Raw genomic sequence first — 20,225 nt, 5'->3', positions numbered from 1 at the left:
AGGCTCTCGTGTCCCTTGTTGCGCACGCCTCCTTTTATTGACTTGTCCAAAGGAGCCTCCAGTGTGGCCTGCAGAAACTAGGGCCCTTTGTTTGGAGGCCACGAGCACCAGACATGGAGGATGATGGCAAGGGAGTAACGGGGAGGCTCGCTTAGTCTGCAGGGGTGGCCGGGAGAGGGACGGGGCAGCGGCCTCCCCTCGGTGCCGACCACCTTCGGGGATGGTGACAGCTAGACACCTGTGCCCATGCCCCTCTCCCTGCAGATGTTTATCATCGACAAGGTGGACGGAAACATCTGTGTCCTCAACGAGTTCTCCATCACTGGTTCCACTTACGCTCCAGAAGGAGAGGTGTAAGTCCCCGGAAGCCCTCCCCTCAGCTCCCCGTGGCCCCCGCAGACAGCACCCCCCACTTCTTTCCCCGGGGGCCTCCCTCTAGTTTTATCTTCCTTTCTCTCTCCTCTTCCTTCCCCGACCTTGTTCTCTCTCCCGCTTGAGTGGCCTCCACATCAGTGACCACGTCCCCGACTGTCCCTCGCCACTTTCCCCATGTTCTCTCTGCGTCTCGGTCCCTATTCTCCTCTACTTGTCTCTTTGCCTTCCTTCCTCCCCGCCCCGCTGCCAGCTTGAAGAATGATAAGCCAGTCCGCTCAGGGCAGTACGATGGGCTGGTGGAGCTGGCCACCATCTGTGCCCTCTGCAATGACTCTTCCTTGGACTTCAATGAGGTAACCTCTTCGCTCCCTGACGCAGCCCCTCTGTCCCCTTCCAGCTGGCTGAGGCCAGGCCTCTGCACCAGGCCACGTGGGAAGGGGACGCTCTGTACCAAGGCCTCTCCTGGGTGGAAGGCAGAGGGAGTGGCTGGCCCCCTTCCCGTTCTAGGGGGAAGGTGGGAGCAAGGGGCCGGGAGTGCAGGGCACTTACTGCTTCTTCCTCCTCTGTCCTCTCAGACCAAAGGTGTTTATGAAAAAGTGGGCGAGGCCACCGAGACCGCGCTCACCACCCTGGTGGAGAAGATGAATGTATTCAACACAGACGTGAGAAACCTCTCGAAGGTGGAGAGGGCCAATGCCTGCAACTCGGTGAGTCTGGGTGCTCCCTCCCACGGGGCCCTTGTTGGCCTCGGGTCACACAGGCCAGGACCCAGGGACCCTCAGCGGGCAGAGGCCGCCAGTCCGGCTGGGCAGGGCCTTGTGCCCCGTGTGGGGACTGCAGCCAGCACGGGCAGCCGGCCTCTCCACAGCTGTTCTTGGCCAGGCCAACGTTGGGTAGGCCCTCCTGCCCCTGGACCGATGCGCCCTCACCACCACCTCGCTGCAGCCCGCCTCGATGACCCTTCCTCCTGTTATGTCCCTAGCTGGAAGGGATGGCGCCGGGCACAGAGACTGGCCACCCATCGCGGTGCTTCCCTTGTCCACGTGAACAAACCCCACTCTGTTCCTAAAATTTTGCTGTTAATATTTCCTTAATGTGTATATTACGCTCCTCTTGTATATTATGTTTTTCACATTCCTCATTCTTTTGTTTTCTCTTTTTTATATACGTAAGACACCCATTGCTGCTTGACCTAATAGGACAGGAATAATGAAAACAATAGATATATCTATCAGTAGAGAGTACGTGGAAGAAATTTACGAATGCTAATATAAACATCACCTGATTTTTTATTTATTGTTACTCTTATTCTTGTTTTCTTTTGAAATCTCTATGATGCATTTGGTGAAAAAGGCTCGCGTTCATTTTTGTGGCGTGTTTATTACTGCATGCCAGGCAGTAGGTCTGCATTGTCCCATAACACGTCTCTAGGAGCCCATGTGTAGTTACTTCAATTTAAATTAATTAAAATGAGATAAAAGTAAAAACTCACTTCTTTGGCTACACCAGACACATTTTCCATGCTGAATAACTGTACTCAGTGGCATCGTATTGGATGGTTCCGATTAGGGAACATTCCCACCATCACTGAAAGTTCTAGACGGTACCATATCGTGCCATCCTGTTTCAGTCGTGCTTTAAACTAGACACTGTAAGAAAGCGGCAGCACCAGTCTTGAAGTTCTCTCTGTTTGCACCAGACTGAGCTCCAGTCTGAGACTTGGCTTGTGGTCTGCTCTGACCTCCAGATTCTTTTTGACTATGTTTTAAGGGGTCTGGGACTCTGCCCTTCTAGCACAGCATCGTCATTCTCATCCCACCAATTTCATGTCTGGCCTCTCCCTCTCCGTCTCCGTCTCCTCTTTCCCAGGTGATCCGACAGCTAATGAAGAAGGAATTCACCCTGGAGTTCTCCCGGGACAGGAAGTCCATGTCTGTCTACTGCTCCCCAGCCAAATCCCGGGCTGCTGTGGGCAACAAGATGTTTGTCAAGGTCAGAAATCAGAATGGGCCTCAGTCCCCCTTGTCTTCCTAATCCCGGAGCCCTCTCCTATCCCTGCTCCCCATCACTGTACCCTGGAAGAGAGACAATGGTCTCTGAAAGCTCTCCTGGTCTCCTAGGGCGCCCCCGAAGGGGTCATTGACCGCTGTAACTACGTGCGAGTTGGCACCACCCGGGTGCCCATGACGGGGCCGGTGAAGGACAAGATCTTGTCGGTGATCAAGGAGTGGGGCACTGGCCGGGACACGCTGCGCTGCCTGGCCCTGGCCACCCGGGACACCCCCCCGAAGCGAGAGGAGATGATCCTGGAGGATTCTGCCAAGTTCATGGAGTATGAGGTGAGCAGACGGAAGCCTCCCCTCACCCCCAAGTCATCCGCCTCCCCCGGCTCCACCTGTGTCAGGTCCTGCTGCGTCACATCCCCTCAAATCACAGGAAAGAACCTAGAATCTGGAAGGACTATAGGAACCATCTAGTTGGTCCAGGGTTATTCTGCCGGTGGCCATGAGCCTGTCCGGGATGAGGTGAGGCACTTGCCGCCAGAGCAGAGACCCAGGTGGTCCCTGGGCGTTCTCGGTTCTGCGCGTGGTTCCATAAGTGAGATCCTCCCGATGCGAGAGCGGGGCTAGACCTGCGCTCTGGTGCCCGGGCCTTACCTTGCAGGGGACCGGCTCTCCATAGAGCACTAGAGTCCACCCCTTCGTTTTCTCGTCGGGACCCAGTGGCCCGGCAGGTAGCCTGGATTGGCTGAGGGCTGTAGACCAGTGAGTGGCCCCACCAAAGGCAGAAACCACTGCCCTAACTCCCAGTTCTAGTTCTTTCCTTGAAATATCCACGGGCAGCCACCTCCGCTGGGCCAGGCAGTGCCAGGCCTGCAGGCATGCATGTGAACAAGGAACGTTTCCTGCCCCTGGGCTTACGAGGCCCCACTGAGATTTGCATACCAGGCCCCATCTCCCACCATCCCCCTGACCCCTGAGCTTCCTTCCTAGCTCATCTTCCGAGTCCTTCCCTGACTCTGTCGCTCTCGGCCGTCTCCCCAGACGGACCTGACATTCATCGGCGTGGTGGGCATGCTGGACCCACCCCGCAAGGAGGTCACAGGCTCTATTCAGCTGTGCCGGGACGCTGGAATCCGAGTCATCATGATCACCGGGGACAACAAGGGCACAGCCATTGCCATCTGCCGGCGAATCGGCATCTTCGGGGAGAACGAGGAGGTGGCCGACCGAGCCTATACCGGCCGGGAGTTCGACGACCTGCCCCTGGCTGAGCAGCGGGAGGCCTGCCGTCGAGCCTGCTGCTTCGCCCGCGTGGAGCCATCCCATAAGTCGAAGATCGTGGAGTATCTGCAGTCCTATGATGAGATCACGGCCATGGTGAGCGGACGGCGGGGCTGCGCAGGGCTGGGGGGGGGGGCGCATGGGGGTGGGGCCCGGGGGGGACTGAGATGCCCAGGGGAGGATCAGCCCCCAAGGAGGGTTTGCGTCCCACCTTCTTGTTCTGCCCTCAGACAGGTGACGGGGTCAACGATGCGCCCGCCCTGAAGAAGGCCGAGATCGGCATCGCCATGGGATCCGGCACCGCCGTGGCCAAGACGGCCTCCGAGATGGTCCTGGCCGACGACAACTTCTCCACCATCGTGGCCGCGGTGGAGGAGGGCCGCGCCATCTACAACAACATGAAGCAGTTCATCCGCTACCTCATCTCCTCCAACGTGGGCGAGGTGGTCTGGTGAGCGGCCTGGGCGGGCGGGCGCCCGGGAGGAACCCGGGGCGGTGGGGTGGGCTGGCGGGGCTGGGGGGGGTCGGCCACAGGCCCGGAGGCAGGGCGGACACGGGACTGCCTCCTTCTGGCAGCATCTTCCTGACCGCCGCCTTAGGGCTGCCCGAGGCCCTGATCCCTGTGCAGCTGCTGTGGGTGAACTTGGTGACCGACGGGCTCCCGGCCACGGCGCTGGGCTTCAACCCACCAGACCTGGACATCATGGACCGGCCCCCCCGGAGCCCCAAGGAGCCCCTCATCAGTGGCTGGCTCTTCTTCCGCTACATGGCGATTGGGGGTGAGGCCAGAGGGGGACCCCGCACTCCTTCCCCACCGTTGGGACTAACCCCCTCTCTGGCACACCTGCTCCCTTGGGGCAGCCACCCCGATGGGCCCTCTTGCTCAACAAGCCGTTGGCGGCCGCGAGCCCTCAACACCTCCCGTCCCCCAGCTGTGACCCCAACTCCCATCTCTCTACCGCAGGCTACGTGGGTGCGGCCACCGTGGGAGCAGCAGCCTGGTGGTTCCTGTACGCAGATGACGGGCCTCATGTCACCTACAGCCAGCTGGTAGGGGGACGCAGGAGGGAGGAGGGCGGGGAGCAGGAGGGAGGCGCGGAGGCTTCTGTGGGATCCCAGCTCCTCACTCCTCCCCCTGCAGACTCATTTCATGCAGTGCAACGAGGAAAACCCTGACTTTGAGGGCCTGGACTGCGAGGTCTTTGAGGCCTCCGAGCCCATGACCATGGCCTTGTCCGTGCTGGTGACCATCGAGATGTGCAACGCCCTCAACAGGTGGGGCCTGCCCGCCCGCCCCGGCCGCCTTCCAGAGGCCGCTGTGTCCTCCCCCTTCCTCTCTCTGCTCACCACTGCTCTCTTCTGCTGTCCCCCACCCTGGGCTCCGCCTGGCCTCCCCTTCACAGCCTGTCTGAGAACCAGTCCCTCCTGCGGATGCCCCCCTGGGTGAACATCTGGCTGCTGGGCTCCATCTGCCTCTCCATGTCCCTCCACTTTCTCATCCTCTACGTCGACCCTCTGCCGGTGAGCCCTCTCGGGGGGGCCCGGGGAGCCTCTGTGGGCTGGGGTGCGCACAGAGGGAGGAGGGAGTCAGGCTGGGGCGGTGCGGGAACCCTGGCCCCCGCCCGGCCCCCCCCCCAAGAGGGACACTGGTCCTCACCACCTCCGCCCGCCCTCCCAGATGATCTTCAAGCTCCAGGCCCTGGACCTCACCCACTGGCTCATGGTCCTCAAGATCTCCTTTCCAGTCATTGTGCTCGATGAGCTCCTCAAGTTCGTTGCTCGGAACTACCTGGAGGGTAAGCCGCGGCCCTCCGCCGAGCCCCGTTCGCCCCAGGCCCTCCCTCTGCGCTGCGAAGGCGCCTGCCCCCCCTTCCTTTCCAGCGGGGTGCTCTGGCCCTGAGAGGACCGGCATCCCTTGCCCGGGCCCCCATGGCCCTGCACCTGTGCGGGCGCCCGCAGCCTCCTCAGCCCTCCTTGGCCCTCCGCTCCCGCCTCTCCCTCCGTAACTCTGTCTCTCTGTCCTCTCTGGCCTTAGGATAACCCGTCCCCCCCCTCCTCCACCTCTTTGAACCGTGTCACAGGTATCGCCCCCCCTCGCCCTCGCCCCCAGCTGCTGTGCCCCCCGCGCGCCCCCCTCTCCCCCTCGAGGTCACTTGCGCTCGCTGCTCCCCCTGGAGCTCCTGCTGCCGCGGCCAGGCTTCCCGGCGGGGCGCACTGCGGCCTGGGCCGCGCGGTCGGCTGGGCTGGGCCGGCTGGGCTGCAGGGCTGGGGGTTGGGGGCTGCGGGGCTGGGGCTGAGCTGTCCGCTGCCGGGGCTGCCGGGCCGGGGAGGAGTGGGGGCTGGGACACAGGTGAGTCCGGGGCGACCCTCCAGGTGAGTGTGCCGGGGAGAGGGGCCACAGAGCCTGGGACGGACCCTTCCTCTCCCCTCCTGCCCCCTGCCTCATTCTTCCCTCTCCTTCCAGATCCAGAAGATGAAAGGAGGAAGTAACCACTCCTTCTGCCCCTTCTTCCCCACCCTGATAGTGACGCATCTTTGGCCAGAGCTGTGGCACAGGCGCCCACGTCCCCTCCTCTCCCCGACGGTTTTGTTTATAAACACGAGGGTCCCTTTCACTTTTCCACCCTCCTCGACAGCACACCTTCCCTTCTGCTCTTGTAAAACCTCCCCTCCCCAACCCCATGGGGCTTGCAGGGACAAGGCGACGGATTGAGCTGAGCTGCTTATTTATTGAAAATAAATGACAGAAAAGTCTGGTCTTGCCTCTGTGCACGTCTTGGGGCCTGGGTCGGGCCCCTGGGGACAAGCATCTTAGTGTCATGCAGTCCAGAAAGCAGCTGCCTGTCCCAGGGTGCGCGTGTGGAGGGACCGGCTGCCGTGGGCCAGAGGCTCCCAGCCACCACCCAGGGCCCGGCTGCCGGTCTGGCTGGGGCGGGGCGGCAGGGGGGGCAGGAGGGCTGGGACCCAGGAGGCAGCATGGCAGCCAGAAAGCCACAGGGCTGAGCCTACACCTTTGGTTCCTGGAGGGGGGCTGGGACTCCGGCCCAGGTGTCGTCCTTGGGAGCAGGAGGCCAGCCACCCCTGGGGGGAGGTGCTGGAGAGAGGGCAGTGGTGGCCCCAGCACCCCAACCCCAGGCTTGGAGGGGATGAAGACTCTATCCTGAGACCCTCCCCCCCACCAAAGCCCAGGCCTCTGGGTTCAGGAGCGGGGAAAGACAGTCTCCCCCAAGGTGGGTGGCTTCTAGCCGCTCAGGTGTCCTTGATGTCCCTGATGTCCCTGAGGGGCGCCTCATCCATGATACCGCGCACTTGTTCCAGACTTTCCGCCTGGCGGACCTGTTCCAGGCGCACCTGTGGGGCCCAGTGAGGGAGGAAGAGGGCCCTTGGTGGGGAAATGCCGCCCCCGCCCCGCCCGCCCGCCCCCCCAGGGGCCCCGCCTTCCCCAGCCCACGGTGAAACGGGGATTCAAGGGAAGAAACGGGTCCTAAGAGAGCGGCCTGACAAGTGTGGGCAGGGGCAGGCGCCGCACGCCAGGCTCGGGCCGCGGGCTTCGCTCGGGCCGCAGAGACGGGCGCCCGAGGTCTTCCGCTGCCTCTGAGCAACAGCCCAGGGGGAAGGACGATGCCAGCCTCGGGAGGAGGACGAGGACGCCCCTAACTGGGAGGCTGTCCTTGGAGGACCTAGGGCGAGCCGCCTGAGGGGAAGGGGCCACCCCGTACCTGCAGGGCCTGGGACAGTCGTACAAAATCCCTCTGCACCTGTTCGCTGGTCTCCAGCTCCGCCTGCAGCCGCAGCACCTTCGCCCTCTGCTCTGAGAGCAGGTCTGTGAGCTGGGCCTGGGGGGAAAGGATGCAGGGCTGGGGACTCACGCCGCACGGGGACATGCAGGGTGTGGACGGTCGAGCCCCTTCCACACCACCCCTGACTCTGACGTCTTCCGTGGGGCCGGGCCCGGTGGCTGCCTCACGGCTTCCTGCCACCGGGCCTCACGGGGACAGAAAGGGCAGGAGGGGCCGGGGAGGGTCTTCCGCCGTCTCCGAGTCCGGCCCTGGAGGCCAGCCTCACCTTGCTCTGTTCCTGCTCGACCCGCTCCATCTCCGTCCTCAGGCTGCACAGGGAGGCTGGGAAGTCAGGCAGGGGCCAGCCGTCAGGCCCACGGCCCCCCTCCTTCCCGCCCCGCCCGGCCCGGCCGGGCTCCGGCCCCTACTCACCCTCTAACACCTCTGTGCGGAAAGGAAAAAAGAGAGGTCAAGGCTCCTCCTTCTTACACACCGGCTCCTCGCTGCCTGCTCCTGGCCTCCCCGGGAGCGAGGCCGGGGTGGCCCCGCGCCCCGTCCCTCACCTGTCTCCTCCCGCTGCACCCTCAGCTGCCCCTCCAGGCTGGCCCTGGCCGCCGTCTCTTCTTCCAGCGCCTCGCGGAGCGTCACGATCTCGATCCGGAGGCGCTCGGCCTCGTGCTCCCGGGCCTGCTGCTGGGCGTGCGCCTCCTGCCTCGTGAGGCGTACCAGCCGCTGCAGCTCCTGGAGGGGAGGCCGGTCACTGCCGGGGGGCGGGGGGGGGGCCACAGGGGCCACCGTCCCGGGGGTGCGGGCCAAGGGAGGAAACTTAAAAGGGGAACAACCTAAGCACCCAGCACGAGGAAGTGAAGGTTTTATAGCAGCCACACCACCAGGCCCGGAGGACCCCCACGCATGGGGCCGAGGGAAGGCCCCCCCATCCCCCGAGCAGGACACCCTTGTAATGCTCAAACCACCAAAGTTAGCACCCCGCTGCTGAGGCAGGCGTGTCTGTGTAACAGAAACCAAAACAGAGCAAGGGCACGACCACGGGCAGGGCGACCACGGGCAGGACGACCACGGGCAGGATGACCAAGAGAAGAACGACCAAGGGAAGAACGACCAAGGGCAGGGCGACCAAGGGCAGGGCGACCAAGGGAAGAGCAACCAAGGGAAGAACGACCAAGGGCAGGGCGACCAAGGGCAGGGCGACCAAGGGCAGGATGACCAAGGGAAGAACGACCAAGGGAAGAACGACCAAGGGCAGGGCGACCAAGGGAAGGACGACCAAGGGAAGAACGACCAAGGGCAGGGCGACCAAGGGAAGAGCAACCAAGGGAAGAACGACCAAGGGAAGAACGACCAAGGGCAGGGCGACCAAGGGCAAGGTGACCAAGGGCAGGACGACCAAGGGAAGGACGACCAAGGGAAGAACGACCAAGGGCAGGGCAACCAAGGGAAGAGTGACCAAGGGAAGAATGACCAAGGGCAGGGCGACCAAGGGCAGGGCGACCAAGGGCAGGATGACCAAGGGAAGAACGACCAAGGGCAGGGTGACCAAGGGAAGGACGACCAAGGGAAGGACGACCAAGGGAAGAACGACCAAGGGCAGGGCGACCAAGGGCAGGGCGACCAAGGGAAGGACGACCAAGGGAAGGACGACCAAGGGAAGAACGACCAAGGGCAGGGCGACCAAGGGCAGGGCGACCAAGGGAAGGACGACCAAGGGAAGAACGACCAAGGGAAGAACGACCAAGGGCAGGGCGACCAAGGGAAGAATGATCAAGGGCAGGGCGACCAGGGCAGGGCAACCAAGGGCAGGCCTGCAGCCGCAGAAGCACGGAGCACGGGATGGCACGTCAAGAGGCAGCCGTTGTGGCTCCGGGGCAGGCAAAGGATCCGGCTGCTCTGCGCGCTCCTTATGAACTCAGTTGACAAAGGCCGCGCACAGATCAGTGGGGACAGCTTCTTATAACCAAGACAATGATCAATTTTGTGGGTCTCACTTAAAAATAACAAACCAACCCTATTACGGCTTCCTTCACGTCACGCGTTCCACTAACTCATTTTCTCTTCACGCCAAGGCTGGGAAGGGGGCGTGCTCCCATTTCTCAGACGAGGAGTCGAGGGGGTGGGCCAAGGTGACGCAGCGCATACACAGCAGCCCGGGTCTGTCCCCAAGCGCCCTGGTCGCAGGCCATTGCCTTGCCGTGTGTGCAGGGCAAGGGCCAGTGGGGCGGCCCCGGGCTCTCAGCACCCACGCTCCCCTTACCGGCACCGAGCTGGGCAGCGACTCCTCGTGGCCCCCCTCCTGCTCCAGACCCTGGGGGGCTGAAGACGGCGGCTGCTCGGCCCGGAGCCCCTGGTTTTCCTCAGTCAGCCGCTTCACCTCATGGCTCAGGCCCTTGTGTGACGTGGCCAGCTCCGCCTGGGGACGGACGGTTAGTAGGAGGGGATGAGAGGGGACAGGGTGTTGCCAGTGGCCTGTGAGGCCAAAGCCTGAACCCTCCTCCCAACACCACTGACGGCCAGAAAGCCCACGCCCTCCTCTGCTGAGAAAGGAAGAAGCACCCTTTATTGAGTGCCTTTGACCCCCAAGCTTTTTTTTTTTTTAAGTAGGCTCTATGCCCAACGTGGGGCTCAAACTCACGACACCGAGATCAAGAGTCGCATGCTCCCCCAACTAGCCAGTCAGGCGCCCCTGACCCCCAAGCTCTTCATACACTCTTCTCAATGGCTCGGAGGTCACGAGGGGCAGGCCACCTCGAATGTTTTATTGGGTCCATACGGGTTTTTTTTAACAGCTACAATTAGTTACCAACTTTAAAAACAGGGCAGAGGCGCCTGGGTGGCTCAGTCGGTTAAGCATCTGCCTTCGGCTCAGGTCATGATCCTGGAGTCCCAGGATCGAGTCCCGCATCGGGCTCCCTGCTCAGTGGGGAGTCTGCTTCTCCCTCTGACCCTCCCCCATCTCATGCTCTCTCTCTCCTCTCATTTCGCTCTCTCAAATAAATAAAAATCTTAAAAAAATAAATAAAAACAGGGCGACATACAGAAGTACCCGGGTTTCTGGCTTCTCTGGACAAATCAGAAAATGTGGCAGCATCGAGCTCACATTCCCACGCGGCTCCCGTCACAGAGCCAAGGGGGCCTCCCGTCTTGCCACACTGCTCTTTGCCGTCTACACCTGGCCCGACTGAATCATTTACACTTCCCGTCCGGGCTTGGGGAGCATCCGATTTTGCAAGCCTCGCTTTTAAGCCTCACTCACGACTCTGCAAGCTAGGTCCCACCATCTGGATTTCAAGGAGGCAAGGCAGGGGCTCCGAGCTGATGCACGGCGGGAACACAGAACCCCTGCTCCGACTGCAGCGCCCGGGGCCCTAGAAACCTTCTATGCACCCGACGCCGACTCCAGGGTGCAGCCGGAGTGGCTGGGGGTGCGGGGTGGGGTGGGGTGGGGGTTGGGCAGGACAGGTGCCTTGACCTTTCCGCGTGCCCCTCTCAGCCAGTTCCCGTCACCCTCCTGTCCCTCGTGCCCCGGCCCCCAGCCCTCACCATCTGCAGCTGAACCCGCTCCTGGGCCTGGCTCACGGTCCCCTGCAGGGTCCGCAGCAGCTGCTCTGAGTTCTGGACCTGGGCCAGGAGCACTTGCATCTGTGGGTGGAAGGAGGTGACGGTGAGGTCGGGGCCAGGAGGCAGGCAGCCAGGGGCCCTGCCAGGGCGGTGGCGACACAGCGGGGCTCCACCTGCTTGGCACAGTCCTCGTTGCTCCGTCTCAGACCCTCCTGCAGCTCGTCCCGCTCCCGGCTGACGTTCTCCAGGTCCTTCTGCAGCTGCCGCCCCTACCACAGACGCCGGCCTCAGTCTCGGCCTCCGAGTGGAGGCCTGCCTCCGGCACCTCGGCGGGGGCCGGGGTGGGAGGGCGGCTCCCAACCGGCCGCCCTGCTTCTGTCGCCTGAACCCGGCTCTAGCTCTGCGCGTGCGCACAGCAGGTGCTCGGTGAGCACTGGGGGGGGCGGGGGGGGGGGAGTGCCCGCGCCCTGGCAGGCTGCTCCGCCCCCTCCGCTCACCTCCGCTTGCAGCTGCTCCCACTGGGTGTCCGGGACAAGCTGGTAGCCGGGAGGGGGCAGGTAGATGCCCTCGGGGACCAGAGTGCCCGTGGACACCAGAGAGGCCGTCTCTTCCTGCTCGGGGCTCAGGCCCTGGCGGCTGCGGGGCAGGGTGGTGCTACCAGCGCCACCGCCGAGGGAGAAGGAGGAGATGGAGGCACTGTCGTCACAGTTGTGGGCGAAGGCTTCGGCCGCTGCGCCTCCGTCTCCGCTCGGCTCCTCCGGGGGCTCCAGCGGGGGCCACGGGTCCCGGGACAGGGGCAGCAACTCCGTAGAGCCGTGCAAGGAAGGGGGGTGCCGGGGCCGTCTCTAGGGGAACGGGCAGGGAAGAGGCTGGGGGGCCAGGGTCCTGCGGCGCCCCCTCTTCGCGCAGCACCCCCCCGGCCGCCCCCTCACCTGGATCTCTTGAATCAGCTCCTCTGCTCTGAGCAGTTTTGCCTTCAGCTCCTCAATCTCCTGCTCCATGGGCAGCACGATCTCCCGAAGCTTCTCCGAGTCCTCATGGGCCTGGAGGGAGGGGGTTAGGCAGCCGCAGCCTCCCCGCCCCCCACGACAGCTGGACCCCTCAGGTCTGTTCTGAGCCTCCCCTCTAAGCACGCCGGCCCTTCCAATCCTCCCAAGAAGTGCTGTCCATCCCCATTTTAAAGGTAAGAACACAGAGGCTCTGAGCGCTTACACAACTTGCCCAGGTCCCCCAGCACGCAAAGGGGCCGAAGTCACCACCTGCCTGGTGCCCACGCTTGCTCCTCACCCTTTCCTTCCCCAACATCCAGTTTTACTTCTTTTATCACAGATGCTCACATGCCCTAAATTCTACAACACCATCTACATTTCTCAGCTTCCCTATAACTAAGCACGGCCACATGACTAAGTCCCAGCTAATGAGATGTTAACGCAAACTTCCAGGGCAACTCCTTAAGAGAGAGGGTGTGCTTTTCTTTACTCCTCTTCCTCTTTGATGGTTAGACTGTGGATATGATGGCTGGGACTGTGGCAGTCATCCTGGGCCATGCGGCAATAAGCTGCCTATGGAAAAACAGTGCCATAAGAGGAACCCGGGTTCCTGATGACTTACTGAGCTGACATCAGTCCCGGAATGTCTATCTGTGTAGACTTTGAGAAAAATAAACTTCTATCTTATTTAAGCTACTGTTGGTGCTGGTTTTTAAATCTCATTCTAACTGATATGTCCTTTACCCCCATCTGCCCCACATTGCTGGCCATTTCTTTTTGGTCTGTTTTCAGGTCTGGGATCCTGCTGAACCCGCACAGTCAATGGCCTCTGGCCATCTCCACCTGGGGGTCACACTGACTCCTCTATCCCAGGTACGGCCAAATATGAACCACTCACAAGACTGTTTCTCCTCCTATGGGCGTTAGGTGTCCCACCCAGCTGTCCAAGGCTGCAATCTGCCAGTCACCCAAACTCTTCCAATCCATGCCATTTCTACCTCTTAAATCACTCAAAAACCTGTCTGAAGCAAGCTCAGTTTAACCCTCCAAATCCCTATGTGAACAGTTGCAAAAGGCAGGGTGAGTCTGCATGGCCCAAACAAAAGAAACAAAACACCTCTGGTCCCATCTGAAGCCCTGAAAGACACATGCTGTGGATGCCCATGCCCTGGGTGGCCGATAGCCGAACGCAGGAGGTGGGCCAGGACTGAACTGCCTGACTCTAGGCTTGCCATCCTTCTGCTCGCTGCACCGGGCTCCTGCTCAGCAGGGCCCTCTCCCTCACCCCCTCCCACCCCGCCCCCCCCATGGAACTGCTCCCTAGGATCGCTGGGAATGCAAGCATCAGCCTCTGCTGGGAAGCTGTGGGTTGCAAGCCTCCTTTCTTGGGCTCCTATTTTGATCTTTGTCTTTCTACCCAGGCCGTCTTCCCGAGCCTCAGTTTCCTCCTGCGTGCAATGCGGGAAGCACCTACCCTACCTCACAAGGCTGCTGTGAGGATCAAATGAGGTAATGACGTGAACTTGCTTTGAAAGATGGAGTTTGGCAAATCAGCTCCCTACCACTGTCGGGGACACCAATAATAAAGGGGGCGATAAGACACAGACATTAGGAACAAGAATTTCAGAACCAGGCTACCTAGATGTTTTAATCCCTACTCTGCTGTTTTCTGTGCAATAACCTGGGGAGATTTCCTGAACTTCTCGGAACCTCACCTTACTCATCTGTGAAATGGGTCTGATGGGCAAAGACTGGAGAGCCAGCATCCGTCAAGCCGTGTTCTCCGTGCCTAGTGCATGAGTGCTGTCCTCCCTTCCCCCCGCATCATCTCCTTCGTTTTGGAGGCAAACAAACCCAGCCATCCTGCCAGTAAGTGACAGAGCTGGGACCCGGCCGCGTACAGAGCTAGTACGAGCCACACCTAGCATTATCGTCGGGTGCCCTGCTCCCAGTGATCTGGGAATGGGACGCCAACACTCCCTCTGCCCCGCGGCCACCCTGGCTGCCTCAACATCTTTCCAAACCCCAACCTTTTCCATCTGCTTCTCCAAGGAGTCCAGGGGGTGAGCCCGGGACAGCAGCTGCTTCAGGCGCCCCAGCTCCCGCTCCTTCTCCTCGAAGTCCCGCTGCTGCTGCAGCCGCTCCTGCTTCAGGGAAGTGATCTGGGCCTCGTAGCTGCTGATGGAGTCTGCGGAGGCAGGAAGGGCCGAGGAGAGGGAGGGTCAGGTGCTGGCCCTACCTGGGCGTGGAGGGGGGCTCGCTACCGTCGCCGCTCTCGGTGAGGCACTTGACCAGAGCGACGGAGACAGCGGGCTCTGTGGGGAGATGGCCCTGGGCTGCAAAGCGGGGACACTAACGACGACCCCACTGAGTTGCTGGCAAACGAGACGACATCTGCAAGGTGTTCAGCCCTCCAGCCGGTACGTAATAAACGCTGAAGGTACGATCTCTATTCCCACTGATATGTACCAGGAGCAAGCAGCCTCCGATAATACAGTAAATTTTTACTCTGGACCAGAGTCCGAGCTGGGCTCTGGAACTAGAGAATGAATCAAACACCAACGCTGACACCAGAAGCCCACGTTCTGATGGGGAAGGCAGCTGCGGAAACAGTTACAAAGCCGCGGGAGAACAGCCCCAAGAGGACCATTCCTGGGCTCGTGGGTCCCAGAGGAAGGAGCTCTTCGCTCTGCCCGCCTGGTCGCGAGAGGACGCCGCGAGGTGAGGGAGGAGACAAAGGACAGACGGGAGTCACGGGACCAGCACTAGGAAAGGCTCAGAGGTGGGAAAGCGGCCGCTGTATCTGGGGCAGGGTGGGCACGCGCTGCAAGGGCTGGAGTGAAGGTGCCCGAGGACAGATGCTGCAAAGGGGGCACACAGTGGCAGTGGACACCTCCCGAGGCCGAGAATGCCACACCAAGGAGTTTGGAATTTATCCTACAGGTCAGTGGGAGGTGGGGGGAATGCTGGGTGGAACAGGGCCACTTTTTTTTTTTTTTAAGATTTTATTTATTTATTTGAGAGAGAGAGAGAGAATGAGAGACAGAAAGCACGAGAGGGAAGAGGGCAGAGGGAGAAGCAGACCCCCTGCCGAGCAGGGAGCCCGATGCGGGACTCGATCCCAGGACTCCAGGATCATGACCTGAGCCAAAGGCAGTCGTTTAACCAACTGAGCCACCCAGGCGCCCCAGGGCCACTTTTTTCTTAAAGATTTTTTTTGTTTTTGAGAGAGAGAGAGAGTGTGCATGTACAAGTCAGGGGTGGTGGAGAGGGAGAGACAGAGTCTTAAGCAGGCTCTACGCCCAGCACAGAGCCTGACAAGGGGCTTGACACAGGGCTCAATCTCACAGTCCTGAGCTCATGACCTAGCTGAGTCAAGAGTCAGACGCTTAACTGACTGAGCCACCCAGGCGCCCCTTAAAGTTTTTTTTTTTTTTAAGATTTTATTTATTTGACAGAGAGAGACACAGTAAGAGAGGGAACACGAGGAGGGGGAGTGGGACAGGGAGAAGCAGGCTTCCCGCAGAGCAGGGAGCCCGATGCGGGGCTCAATCCCAGAGCAGGGAGCCCGACGTGGGGCTCTATCTCAGGACCCTGGGATCATGACCCGAGCTGAAGGCAGACGCTTAACAACTGAGCCACCCAGGCGCCCCAAATATTTTTTTTTTTAATTTTAAGGTTTTAAGTAATCTCTACACCCAACGTGGGGCTCAAACTCACAACCCCGAGATCAAGAGTCACATGCTCTACCGACTGAGACTTCTAGGCTCCCCAACAGTTTTTATTTGCATAGTTATTTAACATGTACTAACATTAGAACTAAAGGTTCTCTTTCTAGATGGCCTGGGTTCAATCTTCTGCTTTCTAGCCGTATGACCTCGGGCAAGTTATCTAACCTCTCTGGGCCTCAGAGCTTCCCCTGCAAAATGTAAACAGATCCTAATTCCTACCTCACGGAGACTGTTACGAAGATTAAATACTCATAAACTGGGGCGCCTGGCTGGCTCTGTCGGAAAAACACGCAGCTCTTGATCTTGGGGTTGTGAGTTTGAGTCCTCTGTTGGGTGTAGAGATGACTTAAATGAATAAAACTTAAATAAATACTCATAATTTATTTAACTCTGAATTTAACTCAGAGCCTGGCACAAAGTAAGTGCTCAATAAATCTTAACTACTGGGGCGCCTGGGTGGCACAGTTGGTTGAGCATCCGGCTTTTGGTTTCAGCTCAGGTCATGATCTCAGGGTCGTAAGGTCAAGCACTGTGTGGGGCTCTGCGCTCAGCGCAGAGTCTGCTTGAGATTCTCCTTCTGCCCTGCCCCCACCCCCTGCTCTCTCTCTCAAATAAATAAATAGAAATAAACATTGAAGGGCGCCTGGGTGGCTGAGTCGGTTAAGCATCTGCCTTCGGCTCAAGTCATGATCCCAGGGTCCTGGGATCAAGCCCCGCATCGGGCTCCCTGCTCAGCGGGGAGTCTGCTTCTCCCTCTCCCTCTGTGCTCTCTCTTGCTCTCGCTCTCTCAAATAAATAAAATCTTAAGATAAATAAATAAATAAATGTTGACTCTTATTATGACTACAGGTATGCTCCGCATTTCGAAAGTTCACATTACACCACTTCGTTTTTATTTATTATTATTTTTTTAATGTATGTTTTTCTTTCCTTTTTTTTAAGATTTTATTTATTTATTTGACAGAGAGAGAGAGAGAGACAGCAAGAGAGGGAACACAAGCAGGGGGAGCGGGAGAGGGAGAAGCAGGCTTCCTGCTGAGCAGGGAGCCCGATGTGGGGCTCGATCCCAGGACCCTGGGACCATGACCTGAGCCGAAGGCAGACACTTAACGACTGAGCCACCCAGGGGCCCTCACCACTTCGCGTTTACAAAAATCCGACATTGGTACGTGTTTTTATTAACTAAAAGAAACCAAAGAGTATTTTTCACTTTTACCAAAACAATGGCAAGAAGTGAAAACAGTGCTGGGCGCTTGTTTTGAAGAGAGCCCTTAAAGAGGCAGTGCGCACCCTGAGCCGCCGCAGGGGCCCCGCCAGCTCCTCCTCGGAGCGCACTGCACGCAGCCGCTCGGCATCCCAGAGCTGGACTGTGCGAGCATCTGTGCGCGATCTCCTGCACCTTGGGCACACATTACCAAAACGTGTCGTAAGGTATCAGAAAAGCCTAAGAGGGGTTAGTTTTTGGGTCTGGGAACACTCAAAATTTTTTTCATATAGGCCGCCTGGGTGGCTCAGTCATTAAGCGACTGCCTTCGGCTCAGGTCATGATCCTGGAGTCCCGGGATCGAGTCCCGCATCGGGCTCCCTGCTCGGTGGGAAGCCCGCTTCTCCCTCTGACCCTTCCCCCCTCCTGTTCTCTCTCTCTCTCTCAAATGAATAGAATCTTAAAAAAAAATTTTTTTTTAAAAATTTTCCATATAAATTAATGGTAATTGTGCCTTCATTTTACATGCTATTTTGGTTTAGAAAATTTTCACAGGAACGCTCGACTTTTGGATGATGGGGGAAACCTATTGTTATTTAGGACACACTTAAGTTTCTCTTACATGATAGAAAGTTTCTTTTCTTTATTATTATTTTTTAAAGTTTATTTATTTAAGTAGTCTCTACACCCAACGTGGTGCTCAAACTCACAACCCTGAGATCAAGAGTTGCATGTTCTACCAACTGAGCCAGGCAAGCGCCCCGAAGTTCCTTCTAAAATAAATGTTTATGAGTTTTTAAAAAATGGATCTATTTATTGATTTATTTTTAAGCGGGGAGGGGGAGAGGGGGAGAGAGAATCTTTTTTTTTTTTTTAAAGATTTTATTTATTTGTTTGAGACAGAGAGAATGAGAGAGAGAGAGCACATGAGAGGGGGGAGGGTCAGAGGGAGAAGCAGGCTCCCTGCTGAGCAGGGAGCCCGATGCGGGACTCGATCCCGGGACTCCAGGATCATAACCTGAGCTGAAAGCAGTCGCTTAACCAACTGAGCCACCCAGGCGCCCGGGGAGAGAGAATCTTAAGCAGGCTCCATACCCAGCGTGGTGCCCAATGTGGGGCTCGATCTTACGACCCTGAGATCATGACCTGAGCCAAAATCAAGAGTCCCACGCTTAACTGATTGAGCCATCCAGGCGCCCCAGCCCCCCAACTGGGTCTATTTAAATAACAAATACTAAGTAGATAACAGAGTAAATTGTACGAGGAGAGACAACCGTGGTGCAAGGAGACAACCATGGTGCACAGGTGGTATGTCGATGCCTGAAATGTGGGAAATACAGCCCCAGAGAAGTCTGGAGCCAGCAGTGGTTGTTAGAAAAGGAAATGACACAGTGAGATGGGAATTTTAGGACGTTCACTCTGGAAGCCAATGTCAAGGCCAGGCTACAGGGCCAGACCTGCGAGAAGGCTGGGGCACAGTCCAGGGGAGTTGTCACTCTAGCAGGGGCCACGGAAGCAGAGGGTTCGGACGGGGCTGGAAGCTACTTCAGAGACTCTGGCCTCTGAATGGAGAGGGGGGAAATAAGAGCAGAGCCTGGGGGATCTGGGGGGCGGGGAGCTGGTGCATCTCAAGGACCGAGGATGGAAGAGAGATCTGAACATGTATGGGGCAGTGCCAATGTCGGGGTGCTTGGGGAAGGAAGGAAACCAGAGGGTTCGACTCATGGAGATTGAGGCTTACATGAGGCTGGTTCCAGAAACTGAAAAGCTACTCATCTTTCAGGGTTGATCAGTCATCAGTGAGGGACAAGAAATGACACCGGGCAAGGGAACAGGTAGAAGCTCGGAGCTAAACTTAGCTGGAACTCACAGAGCTGCTTCGAGCACGGGAAGCACCTCTATGCAAATCAGAAAAGGGCACCCCTTCCTCTGGACCCTGAGGCCTGCCCTGAGCTAGGGGCCCTGCTAACCCAGCCCACAGCCTATCCGTGCCCCCTGGCCCCTTGCTTGTCGTGCACTTCCCTCTTACGAGGCCGCCGGGGAGTCTGGGAAGAGTCTCTGCCTTACCTTTCAGGATGGCCTGCAGTGAAGCCACCTCCTCTTGGCATTGCCGCTGCACTGCAGCCACGGCCTCGGCCTTCGTGCTCTCGCTCACCTCCGCCACGGCCTTCATGGTCTCCATTTCTGCCAGGGCGCCTGCCAGCTCAGCGCGCAGCTGGCCGAGCTCCTCTGACTCGGCCTCACCCTTCGCCCCTTCCTGGGGCTGGGGGTCCAGGGCTGTGGGGGACGGGGATCAACCTCTTTTCCCATCACTCCCGGGCCCGCTGTACCCGAGACCATCAAATCTACAAGTCCTGCAACCTAGTACAGCAGCCACGAGCCTCGTACCTTCACCTGGCCCCGCCCCGCTCACCTGGCCCCGCCTCCTTCTCACCTCGCTATGCCACGTGCGGCCTGGAGCCCCGCCTTCCCCCATCTTTTCCCAGACTAGACCCTCCCTTCCAATGGTCCCGCCCCTTCCCTCACTGGACCACCTCTCACCTGCCACTGGCCCTACCCCTCGACCGCCGGACCACGCCCCCTCCCCCGGTGGCCGCAGGCCCCGCCCCCTCTCTCCAGACGGCATGGCCCCGCCCCTTTCTCCAGTCTCCCCCTCACCCCCCCCATCCGCCGGCTCCGAGCTCGGCCCCGCCTCCGGCTCTGCCGCCCCTCGCGTGCATGGACGCGCCTTCACGTACCGGCCCCTGGCCGCCGTCGCCGGCCATCCTCGCCCGCGGCCGCCGGCGCAGCTGCCGCCATCGCCTCCGCGCAAACGGCGGGTTCCAGCACTCCCTGGTGACGGCGCTCACCCCTTCCGGGTCCCCTCGGCTGTTTCCGGATCCGCTCGGCTGTTTCCGGACCGGCCCCGGGCTCGAGGCCCCGGCCGGAGTTGGGGACTGATTGCCGAGCCCGGGCCGAAGATTTCCGAGTCCGAGTCCGAGTCCGAGCCCGGCCGCGGGCCCACGCCCCGCCCCGCCCCGCCTTCTTTCCTGGGCAGCGCTGTTCGAGAAGGACGCCTGTCCTTCAAACCCTGAAGAAGTTCTTTCATCAAAGGCCTTCTGGCGTTTCCGCGTGACCTTGGAAGGTCTGCTCAAGTTACACCTCCTCCGGGACGCCTGTCGGCCTCAGCCTAAAGGGGGCGAAGCTCTCGCGGTCTCCTCCGTGGTCCCCTGGCCACCTCCCGCCGGGGCCTGGCTCACATTACAGCGAATTGTGGCCGTGCCTGCCTGCACCTCCGCCCTGGTGGAGCG

The 20,225-nt window shown here is 59.6% G+C and overlaps 2 protein-coding genes across 5 annotated transcripts in view; one reads left to right on the top strand and one right to left on the bottom strand.

The window, feature by feature from the left end:
* ATP2A1 (ATPase sarcoplasmic/endoplasmic reticulum Ca2+ transporting 1) overlaps positions 1-6,415 on the top strand; it is a 14,925-nt gene extending 8,510 nt beyond the window's left edge. For 2 of the 3 annotated variants that reach the window (XM_045875231.3, XM_064592931.1), the window contains 13 exons: positions 265-353; positions 626-728; positions 951-1,082; positions 2,245-2,367; positions 2,496-2,714; positions 3,420-3,755; positions 3,890-4,110; positions 4,236-4,438; positions 4,624-4,709; positions 4,801-4,934; positions 5,063-5,180; positions 5,338-5,455; positions 6,124-6,415. In XM_045875231.3, the coding sequence (XP_045731187.1) occupies positions 265-353; positions 626-728; positions 951-1,082; positions 2,245-2,367; positions 2,496-2,714; positions 3,420-3,755; positions 3,890-4,110; positions 4,236-4,438; positions 4,624-4,709; positions 4,801-4,934; positions 5,063-5,180; positions 5,338-5,455; positions 6,124-6,149 (1,908 nt within the window). In that variant the 3' untranslated portion in view covers positions 6,150-6,415. Of the gene's footprint in view, positions 1-264; positions 354-625; positions 729-950; positions 1,083-2,244; positions 2,368-2,495; positions 2,715-3,419; positions 3,756-3,889; positions 4,111-4,235; positions 4,439-4,623; positions 4,710-4,800; positions 4,935-5,062; positions 5,181-5,337; positions 5,456-5,694; positions 5,741-6,123 lie in introns of all 3 variants that reach the window. The other variant, XM_045875232.3, reaches the window with a different exon arrangement.
* On the bottom strand, positions 6,369-20,225 carry RABEP2 (rabaptin, RAB GTPase binding effector protein 2). Of its 2 annotated transcripts, XM_064592935.1 has the most exons (13): positions 19,674-20,218; positions 19,003-19,212; positions 14,031-14,188; positions 11,944-12,054; positions 11,509-11,856; positions 11,185-11,280; positions 10,994-11,092; positions 9,708-9,863; positions 8,002-8,179; positions 7,871-7,882; positions 7,725-7,780; positions 7,379-7,495; positions 6,369-7,010 (listed from the first exon to the last, which is right to left on the bottom strand). In XM_064592935.1, exons 1-13 carry the CDS (start codon positions 19,732-19,734, stop codon positions 6,909-6,911), a joined length of 1,704 nt encoding a protein of 567 aa, XP_064449005.1. In that variant the 5' UTR covers positions 19,735-20,218; the 3' UTR covers positions 6,369-6,908. The 2 variants fall into 2 exon arrangements, with proteins under 2 accessions (XP_064449005.1, XP_064449006.1); XM_064592936.1 differs by lacking the exon at positions 6,369-7,010 and having other exon boundaries at positions 7,407-7,495; positions 7,725-7,767; positions 19,674-20,225.

Source organism: Mirounga angustirostris, unplaced genomic scaffold (genome assembly GCF_029215605.1).
Source record: "Mirounga angustirostris isolate CCGP_5_RB_7025 unplaced genomic scaffold, mMirAng1.0.hap1 SCAF_5, whole genome shotgun sequence".
NCBI lineage: Eukaryota > Metazoa > Chordata > Mammalia > Carnivora > Phocidae > Mirounga > Mirounga angustirostris.
The sequence above is the reverse complement of the archived record's forward strand: the minus strand, read 5'-3'. Positions and strand labels throughout refer to the sequence as shown.

Coding starts and splice junctions, on each gene's coding strand:
- RABEP2 (XM_064592935.1), bottom strand. CDS start 19,734: ATGGCGGCAGCTGCGCCGGCGGCCGCGGGCGAGGATGGCCGGCGACGG. Junction 12,055..14,030: donor TGGAGAAGCAGATGGAAAAG/GTTGGGGTTTGG, acceptor CCCTCCCTCCAG/GCCCATGAGGACTCGGAGAA. Junction 11,857..11,943: donor AGCTGATTCAAGAGATCCAG/GTGAGGGGGCGG, acceptor CCGTTCCCCTAG/AGACGGCCCCGGCACCCCCC.